General features: G+C 39.8%; 3 protein-coding genes across 3 annotated transcripts; all 3 read right to left on the minus strand.

Moving 5' to 3' along the window:
• Positions 1-1,285: 1,285 nt before the first annotated feature.
• gnmt (glycine N-methyltransferase) lies at positions 1,286-10,451 on the minus strand. The gene is made up of 6 exons (XM_061083336.1): positions 10,173-10,451; positions 6,318-6,445; positions 6,106-6,219; positions 5,621-5,763; positions 4,557-4,678; positions 1,286-3,494 (listed from the first exon to the last, which is right to left on the minus strand). The coding sequence occupies exons 1-6, from the start codon at positions 10,379-10,381 to the stop codon at positions 3,323-3,325; spliced, it is 888 nt and encodes a 295-aa protein (XP_060939319.1). The 5' UTR covers positions 10,382-10,451; the 3' UTR covers positions 1,286-3,322.
• Positions 10,452-12,355: 1,904 nt separating this feature from the next.
• LOC133015656 (complement component C1q receptor-like) lies at positions 12,356-14,771 on the minus strand. Its single transcript, XM_061082901.1, has one exon. The coding sequence runs from the start codon at positions 14,689-14,691 to the stop codon at positions 13,561-13,563; it is 1,131 nt and encodes a 376-aa protein (XP_060938884.1). The 5' UTR covers positions 14,692-14,771; the 3' UTR covers positions 12,356-13,560.
• Positions 14,772-14,980: 209 nt separating this feature from the next.
• LOC133015821 (complement component C1q receptor) lies at positions 14,981-17,563 on the minus strand. Its single transcript, XM_061083094.1, has one exon. The coding sequence runs from the start codon at positions 17,463-17,465 to the stop codon at positions 15,771-15,773; it is 1,695 nt and encodes a 564-aa protein (XP_060939077.1). The 5' UTR covers positions 17,466-17,563; the 3' UTR covers positions 14,981-15,770.
• Between the last annotated feature and the right edge of the window lie 3,967 nt (positions 17,564-21,530).

The raw sequence follows: 21,530 nt of genomic DNA on the forward strand, positions 1-21,530 counted from the left end.
GGCAAAATAGTGAACCCTAAATTGCCCCTTCTCATTGCTGCACATAGATGCACTGTATGAATGTGTGTGTGTGAGTAGGTGAATACAAAAATGTACTGTAAAGTTCTTTGAAATTCGGAAATAATGAAAATGTCTCATGGAAAACATTTAAGAATAATTAAACGGAAATAACCTCAATACAGCATTAACTCATCTATCACGGTAATACTCAATATTAGTTATACCACTTTTAATAAGAATATACATCCAAACAATTTTGTACAATCCTTGATAATAAGCTTAAACAAATGGCATTGTTGAATTTTCTGCTATTAGGTTATTGACTCTGATACCAGCAGTGCACCCTTGGAACTTGGTCCTGACGTACTTCAGCGGAGACCTAGCTCAGTCAAGTTGAGTAAAACATATGTTTCAACATGATTTCATGAATTAAAGTGTGCTCCAAGCATTGTTTTGTTTGTTTTAATCGTTTTGTGTATCTAGTTTTATCCGTCAGAGCGTATCCCACATACATAATAAGCACCCATATTATGGTAGTGGTGCATCTAAGATTCAACGTCACCTCTGTCAGCAAGATGACACTTTTGGAAATCCGGGGGAGGGTGGAAATATTTTGTTATGTACTAAAGTGTCTATTATACTTCCCATTTCACAATTATTCCTACCCTAATAATGCTGTTTTTAAAACCTAAGAAGATTTCCTAAAAATGGAACATTCCGAGAGACACCATTGGGAGCATTATACGAAAGTTTGAAACTTATTGCACAGCTGCAAATCTGCTTGGCCACAAGAGAAAGACCAACATTTAATTGAGAGCCCTTAGTAATTTAATCAGGATGACTTAGAAAACCCCTGTGTCACTGCAAATCACCAACAGGATGACAAGATGAAGGCCGGGCCAAGTGGTTCAGGGGCGACTATAAGACGAGCACTGAATACACAAAGACTGTCAAAGGTCAACTAGAGTAGACAGGCAGAATTTGGACATCACAGTATTGTGAGACAGTTTTACTTTATCGACACATTCCTCAATGCTTGGAGAGATTGTATTTAAGGGAACAAACACTTTACACACTTGCGACATGTGTTTATTTATCACTGGTTGTAGCCTGTCTGTCCTGAAGAGTGACTAACTGAACAAACAACAAACATTCCAGTTCAAACTCGACTGATCTGGTCTTTGCTACTTTGATTATATAAAACTGATTTCACTGACTCTGTACTACGGATTAATAATTCAGTCTAGGCTTCTACATTTCAAATACAAAGACACATGAAAACAAGTTTACTTATTTAAAACTTTAATGTCATGCAAAAGAATTCCAATAATTGTATCAGCAATAAACTGTATAAAATTTTTACATTAATATCTTATCATAATTAACAGTAAGAATGTTCTGAAATGGTTTTATTTCTACGTGAAGCTACTCAAACATTCAGCCAATCTGATGCTGTTAATCTCAACTCAATCACAAACTCTCACACAGCAAAGTCAAAGGCAGTGATAATATTCGACTACTTCTAATCAAAAAAACTCTTATTTAGTTTCAAAGTAAAACACATTTTAACCTAAATAAATTATTCAGTCATCACGTTCCCCTTCATTATTTGGGTAAACTCAATTATTTGAGACCCTGCAAAATAGGTCTATAACACAAAAATTACAAGATAGAGCAACAAAAAAAAAAGTTTAATATCTTTGGTTGATAAAATATTTTTTAAGGGGGTTGTTGGATTTAGTAAAGTCATGCAATATTCTGCGAGTTTAACCAGTTAACTAAACCCAGCTGATTTTTCCTGAAATGAATCAGATAGTGGTTTTGGATTGAATCCTCAGCAGGACTTCAGATTTCTTTTTTAACTCAAACATAAGAGACTCACTGCTGGTCTATTGCAAGTAACAACCAGAAATTAGTTAACCGTACCACAAAATAAGAAAAAAAAACCTGAAGAAAATATAGATATCGGTGAAACAAAGACTGAAATGATTATCTTAATTTAAGTATTTTTCATGAAAGAGGTCAGAGGTCAAATAGCTCTGGAGCCGGTCAGGGTTGAGTGAAGAGATATACGACTTCAGGAAGGAGGAATTGACTGACTGCCTGACTGACAACCACTCTCCATTCCGTTTGAGCTGGTTAAACGAAGGCCCTTTTGAGACCAGGTATAACTTTCATCGTGAGAGATCTGCTCACAAGTGGACAGCGGTCAAAGAGGACACACACTCATAGGGTCCACACGCGTCACAAACAACCTCTGAATGTGGTAAGAGTGATCAGATCTCAGGACACATTTGGGTGTGTTAAGCCCTGAACTTAGCACTGACCACTTGTGATTGCAGCTCTCAGGACGGATGTTAATACCACGTCTGAAAGGCATCTAACACTAATGTTAGTCACAGGCCTCATTGGCTGTACCCTGACATCGGTGATTATTCCCTGAAAAAATTAACACAGAATGAAATCAACTGGACAATAAGAGCTTCACCTGTGTTTTTAAGACGCTTGTGATGAACTCACAGGATACAAATGACTAAGTATACGGTAATTCTTAGAACTTTCAACATTATTTGCAACAAAAATCAAGTATTCCATCAAGAGGAATATCACTATTGTACAGCAACATTTAGAAATTATGTTCATTGTCAATATCAAAGTTGTTAAGGGCGAGAAGCGGAAGGGGAAATGGGGGAAATGCCACAGCAGACACAGCACTGCATTTTGGGAAAATAGCACATCTGGACAAAAACAGTGGTCCGATACATTTTGAATCAATTTTTCAGGTAGTAGGTTTGACCTGATTTAGACAGTTCCAGGATGTTCCAGCTTGTGCTGTGAGAACATATTGAGGTGAAAACAACCAGCTTCTCCTTGTAGCGAAAAGAGGCTCTGCCGCTCTTACAGTTTAGATTCATAATTTTAAAATAATTAGAGAAAAAGGAAACTTTTAGTGGCTGCACGATAAACAAAATACGATAAACAATTTTCAAGGTCATTAAATGTACCGATACATTTGCTTAAAAGGCCAATCATATTATTTATCCAATAATAATGCACAGTCTTACAGGAAAATGTTCAGTCTCTATGTTCTCTTCAATGACGCCGTTTACATGGTCACCTTAATTCTGACAAAACAGAACCGTTTAATTTTTAGGGCTATAAGATGATGACATCTGTTTTAAACTTTAAATTTTTACTGTAAATGCATGTTGGGACTTAAAGAAGGCAGAAAGCTTTAGTATTTTCTACCAGTGTGCATGCGTGTTGGTGTGCGTGAGTGCATGTGTGTGTGCGTGTTGTGTGTGTTTGGCTGGCAGGGCTCTCAGGCGGACTTTTTACAGACATGGATGAAGTAGCAGGGAGCCTGGGTCTGGCCGGGGACGTATGTCTTGAAGTCTCCATAGACGCTGTGCTCCATTTTGCCGTTGAAGGCCTTGTTCAGCAGCCCTTTGAAGTTCTCCAGACGGTGAGGGTAGTAGGACAGACGGAATTTACTGGTCAGGACAAACAGAGCACACATAAGTCACTATTCCTTCAACCATTCAACAAATGTTCTTCCCACTGTGTCCACCATGTCTGGGAAAGGAGTCCCTCCACCTCGACAGTGTGGGATTTCACACAAAAACATAAGAGGGTCATCCGGGTGAAACAAAACAATACACACTGTCACATAAAGAATATGCTCCGAGACATTTCATTGCTGCCTTTTCAAAAATACTTTCATTCAAAAACTACTTATCCACTTATCTTGAAACTGGCCACGAAATAACCCAATAACTTTTGGTGCGTATCAAGATCAGGGATTTTTTTGTCTTTTGACATTTTCATAGATTTCCCAGGAAAATATGCTTGATAGAAAAAAAAAAAAAATGAAAACTGACGACATATTAAGAGGACTGATATCTATGAGTTGGTGCAATTTGAAAACACAATATCTGTCATAGATGCTTTATGTGACAGTCACTACAGGGTCATGAATCTTTCTCCCTCTCTCTGATTTCATACAGGGTTATCACGAGGGTACTCTGTCACGAGTTTGTCTCACAGTCTTAAAGTATTGCAGACATGTAGCGAGTCAGGGTTTGTGTCGTCTACTGAACATGTTAAAATCTTCTGCCAAAGTGCTTGTAACGTCATCTAATGTGTACTTGTGTTAACTTTTTCAAATCTGGCTGTTGCTTCACATTCAGCAAACAGACGAGAGACCAAAGTTTGATCTTCTCATCAAACCTTCAGGACAAATAGTACATGTACATGCAGTTAGCGCTCTGATAAGATCTATTGATCAGACACAACATAAATAATTGATAACTGAGTCATTCCCTGTGTCTCATGCGATAGTGATCTGTATGGACAGTATTTGACTTATACTAAAGTAACAATTTGATGACATCTCCTTGAATTTAAGTAATTGTGATGGACATGTTATAGCTATTTTTGGACCAAATGTTTAATTGGTTAATCAAGAAAATGGATTTTAACCCTTGACATTTAAATCCAATATTTTTCAATTATATGTTAATGTTCAAACATCTGTGCAAAGCGAACAGCCATACCTGACTTCTGGGAGATTCTGTTCGGTTGCCTTGGGCACTTGGATGGTGTAATCCAGAGTGATCATATGAGGCTTACTGTCGACCCACAGCACTGAGGTGGAGATGTCCTGAGTTAGATCACTCTGCAACACAACACACGTGATTACACAGCACGCTGGTAAATAACTCTTCAGTGATGTCCAAATGTGAGCAGTTAATTAGAAGCGACTCAAAAACACCAGGAAGCTGCTCTCATTGTTGTGGATTGTTGAGTTGGACCATGAGAGCAGACACTGGGATTATGAGGAATCAGAAATGGATTTGACTCTTAACACGCGACTGTTGATTTAGTGTTTATATCCAGGCATTCCAGCTGGATAGTCCTTGCTTTGGCTGGATTTAAGAATATGGTTCTTGTTATGAGGAAAATAAGGCTGATTGAAAATGGCTCATTGCCATCAGCACCTGCTGTCACGTCTCTTTGGAGTTCATATATCCTCGAGAACTGGTTATTTATGTAAAGGTATACAAATCAAAAAGTTCAGGATGACAGAACAGTATACAAAAAAAATTTAACAGTGGGACCCCTGATATATGTATCACAGTTAGAATCTGATATGCCTATACACCACAACATAAACATACACACCATGTCAAAAATAAATAAATGCAATTATAATAAAAAACAAAAAACAGTAGTTCTAATGTTGTCGGTTGATGCATGTATTTTTTCTCCAAAATGGCTCAAATCCCCATTCGGCCGAGGTCTTTCTATGGTGAGTTTGCCTGTTCAAACTTTATCTGTGTTGGTTTTCTCTGGTTTGGCATCTCATGCACATTTCCTCCTTTCATCAGTGCCAGTTTCATTGAAAATCTCTCAATATCCGGGAGGCTCTGGGTGAAGCTTAAAGGTCTTAAAACCAGCTGCTGCTAGTGATGGTGTCAGTAAACCATTCATAAACACTAGAGTCTGTCAAACTCGTCCTTGCAGAGAAATGAAAAAATTTTAGATATCCATGTTCTCTTCAGGCAGTTTTAGTCTTTGAATAGTTTCTTACTTTCACGTTTGAGTCATGTTATAGTACCTTGTAGTAAATGTTTTTGCCTTTTGGCGCCCTCCCAGTCTCTAGGATGTAGTCGTAGTTACGGTGGTCAATGATGAGGATCCCACCTGGTCTGACCATACTGGCGATGTTCTGAAGGGCCAGCTGATGGTCACTCTGGTCCCCTGAGAACAATACAAAATCCATAATATGATCAAGTACAAATTAAGAGAACAATCTTCAAATGACATACTTGGAATAAGAGTTTTAACTGGAAGTGGAACTTTGCTGCCCACAACTTCTCACCCTGCTGTGTTAATGTACAAGTGTACTCTGGAGTGTGTCAGTACACTGTCACAACACCGATGGGTGTGGTCAAAAGTGCAGCACACTTTAATCTTTCACATTATCCGACACCTCTATTTATCAGTGAATTTTGAATCACAAAACGTTAAACTTGTGATGAAAAGATTACGTCTGTATTTTGCAGACCTAATTCAAAACAGAATGGAAGAAGGTGAGTGTACCTTTAAAGTCTGGTAGATGGGCAAATGAGTTGCCCAGGCAGATGACAGCGTCAAAACCATCCCCTGGCTTCTGAATATCTTCTGATAACGACAGCCAGTTGGCCTCTTCAATAACTAGAGAGAAGGACACCAAAGGAAAATATGCTCAAATTCAAATGTTTTGAATATTCAAAAGTCTAAATTCCATCTTGACAAAATAAAACATTTCTTACCCCAATCATCAAAAGCTTGTTCTTTTCTTCTTTCCCATCTTGTTTTCAGCGCGTACTTCAGCATTTTGTCACTGGCATCCACACTCACCATATTGAAGCCCTCCTCCACCAGCATGATGGAGTCCACTCTGCAAAAAAAACAAATCTCTGTAAACACAAGTGCTGAATTTCAAAAAGAACAGCATAACCTCACAAGCTCAGAGAAAGAAGCACTTGTGAAATCTTTATTGACGTTGACTCTATCTACATTTTTTTTTTGTTTCAGGAGAAACCTGATTTGCCTGATAGGATTGAATCTTGCAACAGGGGTAGAAGTGAATATCTCCACCAAGAAAAGTAAGTAAGTAGTTTTTTTAAGTTTGTCTGTCTGATAGTTAGCGGATAGATGCGTGTTCAGGAAGAACAAAGTCAAATTTGGTGCGGTTCTGGATTAACGAACTGACGCACAAATCACCTTTTACATTTTCTATAACATTAAGAGATCTTTCCTGTCCTTAATGTGCAAACAAGTCAGCTTCAACGTTGAGAGGATTGCAGTCGAGTTAGCTTCGAAACTATAACCTGAACTTTCCCTCTCTAGATGCACATCAGTCATAAGTTACATTCTCTACCTGTGGGAAAGGCTGTGTTCACTACCGGCGTACCTCCATCCATCATTTATCTATAACAGAGTTTCTCATCCAAGACCCCCAGGGGACCAGGGCCCATAGCTTGGAGGTTCTTGTAATAATTGTTATCAATTGAAAATTAAGCCGCATCATTAAAAGAGAGCACATACAGATAAGTACCACTGTACCAATAAAATGAGCATATTATTACCGCCCACATATGATTGTGACACATCACCTAAATTTCCCTCAGGCAGCACTTGTGTGCCCCTCCTGCTGCGTTCAAGCTTGGTAGCCTGCTGCCTAGCAACCATGTCAGATTGATGTTAATCAGTCACATCATCAAGTGATGCAAAGCCACAACCAGGTAAACCGGGAAAAATTTGATGACAGTTATCTCGGCTTTTGTTTTATTGAAAGCAGCTACGGAAGACTGTCCAAGTACTAGCTAATGAATCCATGAAGCCAGCCAAGGTAAAGTGAGATTACAAAGCACCCAGATGATGATTTTAAGGAATTCAAAAGTAAAAATCCAGTCAAGCTGAAGCATTTAGTTTGAAAGGTTTTAGAATACAATGAATTCTTGCAGCATCTAGTAGCACAAATGGCAGTAAGCATACATTTTATCAGCACTAGAAATATGATTGGGTCCTTGGAACATTTTCTCCCCTATAAGGGGCCTGATGATCTATACAAGAGGTCTTCAAAAGGGGGTCCGCACGCGGACCCCTAGGGCCCCTAGGGGATCCCTATAATTTTTTATTTATTTTAGAAACAATTTTTTTTCCACAAATTTAAATGTCTTTAAATACACATTAACATGCATCCAACATATTGTGAGGCTGATTTGACCCTCTGCCTGACAAACTCCATACGTCCAAAGTTAGATAAGTTGTGTGCTACCCATCAAGGTATGACATCTCACTAATGTGGGAGTATGTGTGACATCCACAGATAGCTTGAGGATTCACTGTCTCTTCTACATGCATGTTTAAAATAAAAAAATGAATCTGTGAATTAATTTAATAGCTCAGTGTTGTATGCAAGAAGTATGTTTATAAATGGCAGTGGCATGGCCACCCTGTACCTTGCACATGTTTAAATTAAAAACATGAATATATGAACCTGTGTAATATTTGAATAGCTTAGTATTGAATGCACAATAACAGGGTAGCTATGTTTATACATGGCACTAGGCCCAGTTTAATATAAAACACAATTGTATCCAATATATATAGTAGGGGGTCCCTGCTCCATCTCTCCACCAGTTTGGGGTCCTTGACCTGAAAAACGTTGAAGACCCCTGATCTATACAATTAATCCTCTCAGGGTAAAGGTGGGGCAATCCCAGCTGCCATTTGGCGAGAGGTGGGGTAGAGGGAGAGGTGACAGGGCTTGCCACTGCACCACCATGTTAAAACAAGTATACCTGAGGTGACTTATTCTAACAAACATAATTTTCTCATTGGCTAGTGACGCCAAACGATATTTAAACATGGAGCCCGAAGAATTTAGTCATTTACCTTTCATCATCAGTCTGGAGGTGCTTTCCAAACAGTAACTATTTGTGAGTTGTGTTACACAATAGTCCAAAACTACAGATTCAAACAACAGAATCACATGGAGGCAGGGTCCAAGTTAAGTTAAACCTCATGCTTGAGGTCATGGCACAGCTTGTTAAAGAGCTCTCTGATTCACGTGCAACTGTGCAGCTAATATCTGAAGGCAAAACAAAAAGTCCTCTATGGTTTGACTTATACAAGTCATGACATTCAGGGAATAACTTGCATCTCACACTCTGCAGGCTCTTCTTCTATTCCATAAGTTGCGGCTATTTGTGATGACAGACCTCGAAAGCCTGGCATAAGACGGACACTTGGCCAAAAATAGCAGTGCCGTTTGTAACCTCATTCCACTATGATCGTGTTTACATCACCCAAGATGGTCACGCAATGCTACTATGGAACAGGGTCAAAGTTAGTGTGCTTATTTTCCCCACACCACCTGTGTTCTGTGAGATATGAAGCTTCACAGTGTTTGTTTTGAAATGTATATGACTGCGGTGTTGAAAGAGGAAAGGTCGACCCTCATCTTAAAGGTGATAGTGTTGCATCTCCTGCACAACATTTCTAAGATAAGGCCAGTTGAGTATAGCAGGGGTAAGGGGGGCTTGGCAGGTGGGCTAAAGTATGATGTGTTGTTGTCTTGAGTTCAGCCAATGGCCTTGTTGCTGTCCCAGATCCCTGATACACTATCAGTGGAAGTAAACACGCTGCAGGGAACCAGTCAAAACCCACTGCAACAAGCCGGCACCAGCTGCACAACCACTGAACCCTACAGCTGCTCCTCCGCAAGAGACAGTGCGCTTCCTTTTTTGATGAGTAAACAGTACACCCCCCAACCCTCAGTACTCTCTCAGTGGCCCTATGTGGGGCAGAACATATGTCAAATGTGGGTAACTGGTGGCTGAAAAGCTGCACATGAGTCTTCTACATTATCACATATGAGAAAATTGTATGAACTCAGTAAAGTTGTGATCCCAGCCACCAGATTGCTGCTTTAGGCAGTAACTGGTATAGTGGCTTGTGCAACTCTGCACTTTTATTATTCTCTGACCTAATCCGGATTTCATTCCAGGGTAAAACAGGGTCAGTCGGCTGGAATTCCACAAAGTCAAACCAAACTATTAGCCTTAGAGGATGCATAATTTACAAAACCTAAGATATTACATATAAAAAAGGAAACGTTAAAATCCATCCAGATGGATTTTGCATAGGGAAATATGCATTAATATTAATATATTTTTATTTTAGTCTTTATTCATTTGTTATCGTTCAATTGTTATCATATCTTTCAAATGTTGAATTATCACAACTTGCACGTGGAAATAAATGAAATATTGCAGTTATATTTTCATATTTGACACGTGACAATATTTACATCTTGCCAAATCTCCTTTATAAATACATTGTCGCATCACACCCTGACATAAACCTGGTGGTTTTAGAAACTTATGGAATGAAAACAGAGTTGGCCTTTTATTTCATAGCCGAATGGCTCATTGGAAGCTAGAGATGCAGGCAATCCACGTTACATTCAACCAAGTGTGTTAAATTTGTTGTCATACACGACTATACTTCAAAATGATGCAACATTGAATGGGGTTTGGTGGGACGTTCACCGCCACACCGGCTAAACCCCCGGTGAAGCGTGCCAGTGTGAAAGTGCTGAGTCGGCCTCATGTTACCCGGTTCCGCAGGCGACATCCAGCACCTTCCGCACCCCCTGCTCCCTCAGCAGAGACACCACCCAGCTCTTGTACTCCTGCGTCCGGCTCTGCGTGTCCCCGATGTACAGCTGCCACACTTTGGCCGCTTTGCCATCGGCGTACTGGTCAGGGAGACCCTCGGCGGCCACCCCGAGGGAGCGGGTCCTGAACACGCTGTCGACCGACATGATACTGCCGCTGTGAGTGCTCCGCGTGTTTCAGTGAGAGGGCTGCGGGTCTATCTGTCCACATGCGGGTCCACGTCCAGCTTGTTATTATTTATAGGCGGAGAAACTTTGACCCAATGAGACAGAGAGGGGACTGACGCCTACTTTCTGATTGGATGAGAGAGACCACCTCCGAGTTAATGTTTACGTACAGGAAGTGGAACCTGCTTTTTTTTTTTTTTTTCAGAATAAAAAAATAATTTAGTGTTGGATAAAAGAAACAGTAAATAGTTTTTGATAGTTGAAATCATGCGATTGCTGTTTGGATGAATATTTTACTTCACTAACTAAATGAGAATAGTTACGATGTTGGAACAACCAAGCATGATGTTCAAATCAAATCACTCCTCAGCTCAACCTGGCACATCAACATTAAATATTTCCTGTATTTTAATATTGCTTGAATTTAATTTTGGATTTAGATGCACTTAATTAAATACAGGTAGGAATTTTGGAATCATATTTTCCCTTTATTGCTGATTTTATTGGTGCATATGATAAAATAAGAGACCAAGTCCATTCACAATAGCCCATGCATTTAAAATGTTTTGGACCCAATACCACAGAGCAGGGTCTCAATCAGGGGCTGCAGGTCTACGCAGGTCATAAAGACCATCTTCTTCGTGGGAAGGGGAGACCTTAAAGGCCGACCAGAAATAAGATATTCTGGTCTACAGTGGCTTTCCCAGCTCATCTCACCCTTATTGCTGTTGCCTAGCAACAGAGCTGAAGTTGGACACAGTTCAATGTCCCTTAGTTTTTAAACATTTGTACTATTTTTTTTCTATTTGTTTGATTGGAGGCCTGATACTCAAATGCTGGAGCCTTCATTTCTCACAGATGTAAGGTCGCATTTGAAGGAGCCTGAGGAATGGCACAGTCTAGTCGTGCTGCTATGATTTGGTCTGAGGCCTATACTTCCTATTGGATTAAAGTAGAGATGCAGCCCACAAGTTCATCTTTTACATAAAAAGCGTTGACTACGGAAATTGTCTTTCTTACCTGAATTAGCCTTCTTAGATAATACAGTTACACAGTATTGTATATAAGGTAATGGTTGGCGTTAGAAGAAGTTACATGTATGGGGTCATACATATATACTGCTCAATGTGACTCTTTATGAATGACCTTAGAGAGAGCAGTTGACTTTAAGACTTTACTCAATGACTTAAACGCTCAGACTATGACCAGTTCAAACATCTTGTATCATTTCATCATGAAGCTGGTCCCACAGCTGCATGAAATAAATGATGAGTGTAAAAGTTCAGCTTAACCAATATAATAATTTATTTGCAATTTCATGCAGTAGCAATAACTGCTCTATTTATTCTATTTTCCTTAATTCGCAGTGTATATATTGTTATTTCGAAAACTCAAAAAAACTACAACAACATTTTTTGTGTATTTATGTTTTTTATTCCATGAAATTATGTTGGATTACATAGGGACCCTGAGTCTGAATAATACATGACAGATTGCATATATATCATAGACAATTGTCCACACATTTGAATCAATACATATAAGATTGGTTAAATAGCCTACTTGAAATGAAGTATGAGCAACATGAAAGAAAACTCTGAGAGGCTGTCCCCAAACATCTGGCAAAAAACACTGTGTCTCTGTTTCCTCCCATGAAGTGAACTCCTCCAGTTGTGATTGGCTGATACAGTTCACAGAGGGCCATCCTTGTTTACTGGCACAGGTGAGGTAAGAGTGCCTCAACCAGAACCGGTGCCAGCCAGGTTAGTTTTGAACCACCCAGTTTTATCAACACTCAACTCACTTGTCCTTGCATGTCTTGCACACACCCACGTGTGTGTGTGTGTGTGTGTGTGTTTGTGTGTGTGTGTGTGTGTGTGTGTGTGTGTGTGTGTGTGTGTGTGTGTGTGTGTGTGTGTGTGTGTGTGTGTGTGTGTGTGTGTGTGTGTGTGTGTGTGTGTGTTGTGTGTATGAACAAAGGCAGGACGAGGTCAATCCTGAGTTCAGGTACTATCAGTAAAATTCATGCACATCTCTCTGGTAACATCTAGTGGTCTCAGCATAAAACTACAAGTCACACATGTACCATGAAGTAATACTGGATGTTATTGTCTGTTGATGTGTTGTTGCTTGATTAATCCAGACAGACTGTGAACCAGTTCAGCATGTCAGACTACACGCTGACGATGGCATGTTTAAAGCGTCTGATAAAAAGTATCGACACAGTTTTCTATGCAAGGAATGTCTGTTATATATACTGTGTAGATTTTTAGAAAAGGTGACAGCCCTAATTCCTGAAACTGCATCTGAAGTCTCTGTCTAGAGGAGCACAGTCCTACAAACAGCCCAGACACCGGGGCAAACCCTCAAACTCCCAGACCTCTGGTGGAGGAACAGAGCTTGGGAAGTGTACACTACTGCCCTCATGAGGGTCAATGGGAAATTGTTTTTATACACACACATATATATATTAATTTGTTTTGTCTACAACTTGTCCACTTTTCTTCATAAAACTGGTTGTTTACAAAACATGAAGTAAGTACTGTTCATTCAGCAGGTAGCTAAACAATAACATCAAGCTAAGTTTCTTTCAAACTAAAACTGATAACTGTTACTGCAATTTGTTGAGCAAAACGGTAGATGGCGCTCTAAGAGCATGCATGATGAAGGAAATGGAGCATTGATTCGTTCATTCAGATTTGAATTCTTTAACATGTCTCATGAATGACCACGTGTACAGTCACCTCCTCTGTGTTCCATTTAAGATTAGGGTTAAAGAACATTTATGTCAATACTCACATCTTAGATTAAGTTGAATGGATATGCACATATACAAATGATTACTCTATTTAAATGCCAAAAGAAACATGGTACATTCATTTCAGGGTCATTTTAAGGAACTACCACTTGATGATTTCCAGTTTATCAGATTTGATCACCATTTCATAACACAGTGTATTTTATCTTAACTACTGCAAATTATCCGACAGTTTTGATATAATAATAATTGATTTTCAAAATATTCTTTCCCGTTATTGTAAACTGTATCCATGTTAGCATATTTTCTCACGTAAATTTCTCACATTGCACTATTCAGAAAATTGAGGCTTAACAGTTGACAAATCAAACCATGAATATTAACTCTGGTGAACTCACCGTTAACACTCATTATCATCCACAGAAGCAGGAGACTGTTGTGTGGAGTTTTGTTCTCTGCGCTTCTGACGCCTCACAACATAAAACCTCACCACACAGATTAACACCACAACAGCCGCAGCAGCAAAAACCCATACCCAGAGAAACCCTCCAGCAGGTGCAGAAGACGTCTTCAGGGTATTATCAACAGCGGGTTTGGTAGCACGCACGCTAACAGGAGTCGTGGTGAAAAAACTCTTTCTATCTTTTGCTTGGACGCATCTGTATCCGTCTTCAAGTACAAGTATTCCTCTGCAGGAGCACTCAAAATCTCCAAAAGTGTTTTTACACTCGTGTTCACAAGGCCTCTCCTCACATTCATCGATGTCCTCACAGAAGCTCAAGTTCTGGATGTAGCCATCAGGACAGAAGCACTGGCTCACACTTCCTACACATGGACATTTCCTCTGGCCACAGTGCACTTTGCACTGCCTGGGGTCTTTGCTGTCTGGGATGTATCCTGTGAAGCAAGAGCATATAAAACCTCCTTTTACGTCCTTGCATGTCTGCTCACAAGGGCCTGTTGAACAGCCTTCAGAGCTTCGGAAAAAAGGTGGATCTGATAATTCCTGTGCCCTGCACGCGTCTTTGTGCCGTGTTCTGCACAGATATCCATCAGTTTCCTCTGAGCACAGTCTCTCTGTCCACTTTTGATCGTTTGAAAGTGACACACAGTGCGGAGAGCAGACTTCAGTGCTGTGTTTCCAGGTGTCGGAGGATGGGATGAAGCTCTTATGTGTGCTACCAGAGATCCACTCATAGCCTCTGAGTGGAGATGAGAGGTTGCTACATGCGCCAGCCGGTAAACGCAGTCCGATCCAGTAGTTTCCAGACAACTCCTGACTCAAAGTGTGGAGGATGTTCCCATCTGTCTCAGGATCAAGTGTCAGTAGTTCTCCGCTCCTATCTCGACATGATGTCTCAGCTGTTCTGAAGTTCACTCTGTCCTGGTTAACAGTAATACAGTCCCCACCAGTACAAATGGGCCTACAGCTGCCTGCCTGCTTCATGCCACACCCTGCCTTTAAAGACACTAATAAAATAACTGACATTAATATAATCATAATCATTGGCAGTTTGAAGAAGTCCATCATGTCGCGCAGTAGATCATCTTATAACGTCGCCAGACTAAAAGCATTGACGTAGATTCTGTGCCCAGTAACTCCGGAAGCAACACCCCTCAGGGTTAAAGACAGGAAGGAACTGAGATAGAGTTGGACTGCTGGGTTCAGTGGAGGGGGTGGTCACAGAAATGTAATAATAGATACAGATTCCTATTCCACAACACATTTTTCGATTTTTTTTTCATCGTATAGCATGACTTCAGTTTAAACAACATACACAGGTTGAATAGTCAGCGTGTAATTATCATTACATCATATTTATTTTACAGCAACACAATCACCTGTGCAACCTCCTCTCTGCATTGAAAATGTATTTGATTGCTTTTGTGTAAAAATGCCCCATTTTTGTATAAATGTAAATGTGTATTTACCTAAGTGCAGTATTAAAGTCACATTACTTCATCATTTTGTCACTTTATTCTTAACAACATTTCAGATGTGAATGGGAACATTACATCTAGAAACGATTAATTATAGATTGAACTACTAAGGATTATATCACTTCAACCAGCGACAGCGTTAATGTAACGCTTACATTTTAATGCTTTAGTGAGAATAGCCAATCATATGATGATATAACAATGACAGGGGGATCCTCTGAATATTGCTTCTGTTAGCAGGCTTGGAGGGGACCAGGGTAAATAGCAGGAAATATGGCTGCTGATGATGAGACATATTTCAAAAGAAGCACAATGATCTTGGCATTAAATGAAGTCCTCTGACCCATATGTACATTTCACCATGTCAGTAAACAAACAGCAAACAGCCAAACCAATCCATCAGTTCTCTACATACAGTCAGTCTAGTAACACAGAGCCCCTCACATACCCTTTATAGCAAAACATGCATGTATTTACACTTTGTGTCGTGTTTTTTATACTTTTTTTTTACCCAACTTGTTTCCCCTCTATAGTCTGTCTTTCTGTCTTTTACTTTGATTTGTGATTTGATATGTAATCAATACAAAACAATACACCGCCTAACTTACAGAAAGTGCAAAGACATAAATTAGATAAATAAACATTATGCACACAGTCTCCTCCATTAGGTCATAGGTCATCAGTGGAGATGGACTCGTATAGTTTCTCTAGACGTGGATCTAGACCCGATGACACCCAACAGTAACCGTCTGTTGTTGTTTTGTTCTTGGCTTCTTTTTTGGAGCGACTGCATCGAAAAATTGCAATAGCTAATATCACTGTGACGATCACGAGCAGAGGGATGACTGAGCCGAGGACACAGACTATGAGCCTTGAGTTGACGGTCTTGACCCAGCTTGCCGGCAGGGACACGTTGCTCTGCTGACCGCTGTGTGTAACGTTCACCAGGTCTGGAAGTGGTGAGTCAGTATGAGGGGACTGGTGCTGGAGCTCCACTGTGGTTCTCGTCAAGGACCGAGTGAAGTTCTCATGTGTTTCCTCATCAGCTGGGTCATCTGGTGGAGCAGCTGATGTTTCGGACCCATCCGGAGCGCAGGCCGATCCATCAGTCTCCAGATGGAAGCCCCCTGGGCACGAGCAGGAGAAGCTGCCTGCAGTGTTGATGCACATGTAGTGGCAGGGACTACTGTTACATTCATTTATGTCTACACAAGAGTGGCCATCCTGGGATAAAGTAAAACCTTGATTGCAGTAACAGGAAAAGGATCCAATATTGTTCAAGCAGCCGTGCTCACATCTTGACTGTATGCACTCATCCACATCAATGCATTCACCATCAACCTTTTCATAGCCGTCTTTACACTCACACGTGTAGCTTCCCAGTGTATTTACACACAAATTGTCGCCACAGGCTTGGGACTGACACTCATCAATGTCAAAGCAGTTGCGCTGGTTTTCATCCAGTTTGAAACCATGTGGACATTTGCAGGAATATCCAGTCTCCTCCATCACACACTGATGCTCACATGTAGCGACCCTGCACAGGTCTTTTATCCTGCAAGAGAGTCCATCCTCATCTAGGTCGTAACCTTCTTTGCAAAAACATTTGACTTCCCCTCCATCCTGATGGCATGAATCTTTGCATCCCCCATTATTGATTGCGCAATGCTGCTCTCCTGTTTTGCAAAATGGACCAGGGTCTGTCCAGCGAGACCCCTTACACACAGAGTAGTGAAGCTGTTGGTCACTGCAGATAATAGAAGCATAAGTTCCGTGTGGAAATGATTTCAGGTCACTTCTTTCTGGCCTTTCTGAGAAGGGCACTGTGTAGTTTAGTTCCCCAGACCCCATCAGAGTCAAAGGTTTGCACATTCCCTTAAAATAAAACTTACATGCATAGAAAGTCAGGCTTTTGCAAGCTCCAGCTGTCCACTTCAGTTGATTCTGACCCAGCGTGTAACTAACCCTCACACATCTCTCTGTGCAGGTGGAGACAGGTTCTTCTCCCCAGTTGGAGTACTGGGAATCGTCCTCGCCAGATGCCCACATGAAGCCTCTGAGAGTCTTGTCAGCCAACACACACTTCCCTCTTTTCAGTTTTAATCCAATCCAAAATTGCAGCACCTTGTCCTGACGTTGTCCTTTGATCTGTGAGAGAAGCGAACGCAGCACATTCTCTTCTTCTGTGTCTCTGATCGTCATCAGATTACCTCCGTTGTTCACACAGTTCTCTTGGGCCATCGCAAAGCTCACCTCGTCCATATGTATGGTGAAGCAGGTGTTAGACCTGCACAGAGTCTCATGGTCCGCTCCAGATGAACCTCTCACGCTGTTGGTGAGCTGGAGTAGAAAAATCCACAACATAATTGTTGAAATGATGAAAGAATTAGCTGATATCCAGAGGGTCCCTGCAAGTTTGGGGGTAAAATTACACTAATATGTGGTTAACCTTTCGTAGCCAAAAAAACAAGTCATGTGGGTCTGAGACTAGCAGTCAAGCTACTGTATCCTGTTTGCAGCACAAACCAAAGACGGAAATCATGTTTAGCAGCAGTTGCAAGTCCTTCCTTCCTGCCCTTTTCTTTCCAGTGTCGTTTTTTGAGCACATAACAATGGCAGGCTCCACAGTGTTATGACTGGTTGGCCAGATGTCTCCGGCCCCAGCAGGCAGTTACTCCCTTAATTGTGGTGCCTCACAATACATGCACATGCAGGGGTCAGAGCCTCAGAGACACAGTGACATTACGAAAAAACTGCTGCAGAGAAAGAACCCATGACATACACATTATTATTTATAAAAGGTAGTGTTCAGATGATAATCATCAATAAATGTTTTTTTTAATAGCCAGGCATGTAACAGTTTCATTTGTGATGTTATAAGTGCCTTTAATGTTGTGATCAGGATTAAAGATACAAAAATAAGCGTTTGGTTCATTTTTGGGTGAATGTCTCTTTCAGTAGGAAGTAAGATATGAGTGGGCTGCACAAAGACTGATACAGGACCTGACTTGTGGGAATTATGGGATTTCTAGTCTCTTTATTTATATGAATACACCCAGTAAAAGATTGTTCGATTGTTCACTCACATCAAAATCCAAAACCTTGGACAAACCTCAGTTGAACATTCCAATAAACCCATTACTAAATGTACACAAGCACTGTCCATTATTTGGGCCAATGCTTTGACATTTAGACTGTGAGATTCCTCTCTTCACTTTTGTGTTCTTCTCTTCATGAGGATTCAAACAGTTGCTATGAGCGGGAGGAAACCTCATTAACAATGATTGTTCACAATGCAACATGGACACATTTGTGTGAAATTGTGTTTTTTGTGTGCACTGTTTTTAGATGGCAATAAGTGCCAAGGACAATCATGTGAATCCAAAAAACATTTCCTGTATTTTTTTTTACCACAGGAAGCCCCTCAACTACAATCACAGGAAAGAGAGAAAGACACTCTCCACCCACAGGCAGTTAAAAAGAATTTACTTAAAAAATTAAATCTGCAGATTTATTCCTTTGTTCAGTTTTTAGGAATTCCAAGACAGTCATGTCATTGAAATCATGCATCACAGTCATACAATAAACAATAAACAAGATGGACATCAGTTCAGGATTATTTTTGTTTGAAGTAGCACCAGTGAAAACTCACACAATGACACATGTTATGTGTCCAATGTTTTCCATACACATTCAATAATTTTTCCTGTCCTCTGACACTACTACTATGAATAATTAATTAAAAAAATAAATAATACAAATAATACATATAATAATAATAATATTTATTTGTATAGAAATGCAGCGCCAAGTTCATTACATACAATGTAGATGAAAATTTTAAATATGTTAAAATGTAATTCTAAATAAGAAGAGAACAGATTGAAAGAAACATTAGGAACACTAGGAATTGTAACCGGGCAATATGGTCACAGTAAAGACAGATATTTTAGCGAAGGTTGTGGTTCAAAACATCTTAATGGACAGAGAATTTAGAAAGCATTATAAACAGCAATACTTATTGATAATCTTTTATTGATAAGCATGACTAGGAATATAAGGTAAGGATACAAAAAAGGAATCATGGTGGGATCTTAAATCCTAAATGTAACCTGATTTAAATGCATTTAGCAGTAAATCATATTGTTCCAAAAAGTTAATCTCAGCTGTTGCAGAGGTTTCCATAAATAGGTTCAACTTGCTCTGCTATCACTGTTTTGTCTCTCCAATGGACATTTGTCTGTTTGATTTACATCTATGTCTGGACCGACTCTTAGGTTTTGGGTCCTTATCTCCTTGTAGAATAAAACCCAATAGTTTCTTTTGCTTTTTTTAATTCTTTTAATTATTCTTCTCATTATTCTTATAACAGTGTGCAGTACAGCTTCCTGCAGTACAGCATTCTCCTAATAATCCATCAGAGGGAGTAGTAACTCTGTTCCAACACTGCCTTCCTAAATTCACATGGTTTGTAAGTGATCAAATAAAGTTGTGCCTTTTGTAAACTTCCTTCAAGATTCAAGATGTATATTGTCACACCAGTTATACAAGTGTCTATCAATATCAAGAATCTGAAAGGCTTTTTGTAGGGAAGCTCAAAGGTAGTTAAACTAAATGACTTAAAAGACAAAACAATCAGAATAATAATATATAAGATAAAATCTCCAGATTAACTGTAGGAAACCTCCAGAAGAACCAGACTAAAGGTGGGCTGTCATTTGCCTTGACCGGTTATGGGGTTAGCGGATTGTTCTCAAACTGTGAGGGATCATCACTGACGGTTCGATCACAGTGTAGCGACTGTAACAAGGCCTATCAAGCCTTTTATTTCTCCATGCGAAAGCAGTGTGTCTGGGGGCGCAGTAAGGGAGACCGAAACCTTCTGCACGATAAATAGCTAAAAAGAACATTTTAATTACCACTTTTACAGGATTCCCAGCACCTGCAGCATTTTAACTGTGTGGCTAGAACATACTGTTCAGGAATACCAGCAGGATAAGCAATATGCCTCAGGGGCTTTCACTGAGAGCCTCTAGTTTAATTACACCTCTCCTCAGACCTGTGTGAACTTGAACAGGCTTGCAATGACTGACAGCTCGGCTCACTGAAAAACGAATATGTCTTAAAAGCATTGATAAACTGAAAAACCTGGGAGGTTATGTAGGTGTAGTGTAAACTAGATAGAGTTTATTGGAAAAAGCATGAAGAAATAGGTATAGTTCAAGGAGCCGAAGGTTTTTGAAGAGTTGAAAACAACTCTGCAGAAAAAACTTAATATTTATAAAATTATAAATGTTTGAAAAAAGGTGAATGTAAACCTAAACGATAAACATCCTGAACTAGCTGAACCTTTCGATGTTTGAATGGATGAAATCAGCTGAGGTAAATGGGACTATATGTTTCTGCGTTTTTTATGTATCTTTGTATAGACAATTTTAAGCACAGACATTTTCGAGACGACATTTTTGTCTGGTCCTCTCTTTTTCAAATGTTTGTTTGAGGGTGAAGACTTGGTTTTGGGGTTAGGCATTTAGAAGTCATGACTGTCCTCACTAAGATAGAAGTACAAACGTGGGTGTGTGTGTGTCTTTTAAACTGAAAGGACAACCTGTCCTGACTGTGTTTGAGAGATAACTGTAGTTTCTCTATGAATATAATATAATACAATATATAAATATTTATATTGATTTATTCTGATCTGGTTAGATTGTTGCAACAAACTCATTCAAATCCACAATTGGAAGTTTTGGTCTCTCATAATTCCAAGACAATACACCTTTCATATAAAGGCCATGACACTGAGCAGGGTACTGTTGGGCAGGCTTCATATAAAATTAGGTAAACTTTCCATGGAATCACAAATCACCCGAGACCTGTGTTTTTAGGTGGCCTGTGTTGTTGTGGAGTACATTATGCAGACGTTTCCTGCATTTGTATAAAGGAGGATACACCCCAACTTAAATCACAGGAACTAGCAGTTTTAACACATTCCACCACACTCTGACTTACACACACACACACGTAAAGCCAACCTCAATGGAATCTCTAGGGACACATAAGATTTGTTCCCGACAAATTAAGTGCACGTTAGTCCTGCATAGATGTGTTTTACGACAGTTACTGACTTAAGTGATTATACAACGAGAAAACCAGAGGTCCGTTTGCTATAAGTGTTACAGGGGGCGATAGGGTGCCGCCCTCCCAAAGGAAAAAAGGAATATGATATGATAGTGATCAATTTAGTTAATTATCATTATAATCGTCTTTATTTTTATTTAAATTATACAAATTCTCAAGATGTTTTTTCTGCCTGCTGCCTCTGAATATTAGTCCTGTTCAATAGAGTACTGGGCTATTTCAGCCGGGTTGACAATCACCCATACTCTCAGACTTTCCAACTAAGAAGTTTTTTTTCAAACTGCAGGCACT

This window comes from Limanda limanda, chromosome 12, assembly GCF_963576545.1.
Source record: "Limanda limanda chromosome 12, fLimLim1.1, whole genome shotgun sequence".
Classification (NCBI taxonomy): Eukaryota; Metazoa; Chordata; class Actinopteri; order Pleuronectiformes; family Pleuronectidae; genus Limanda; species Limanda limanda.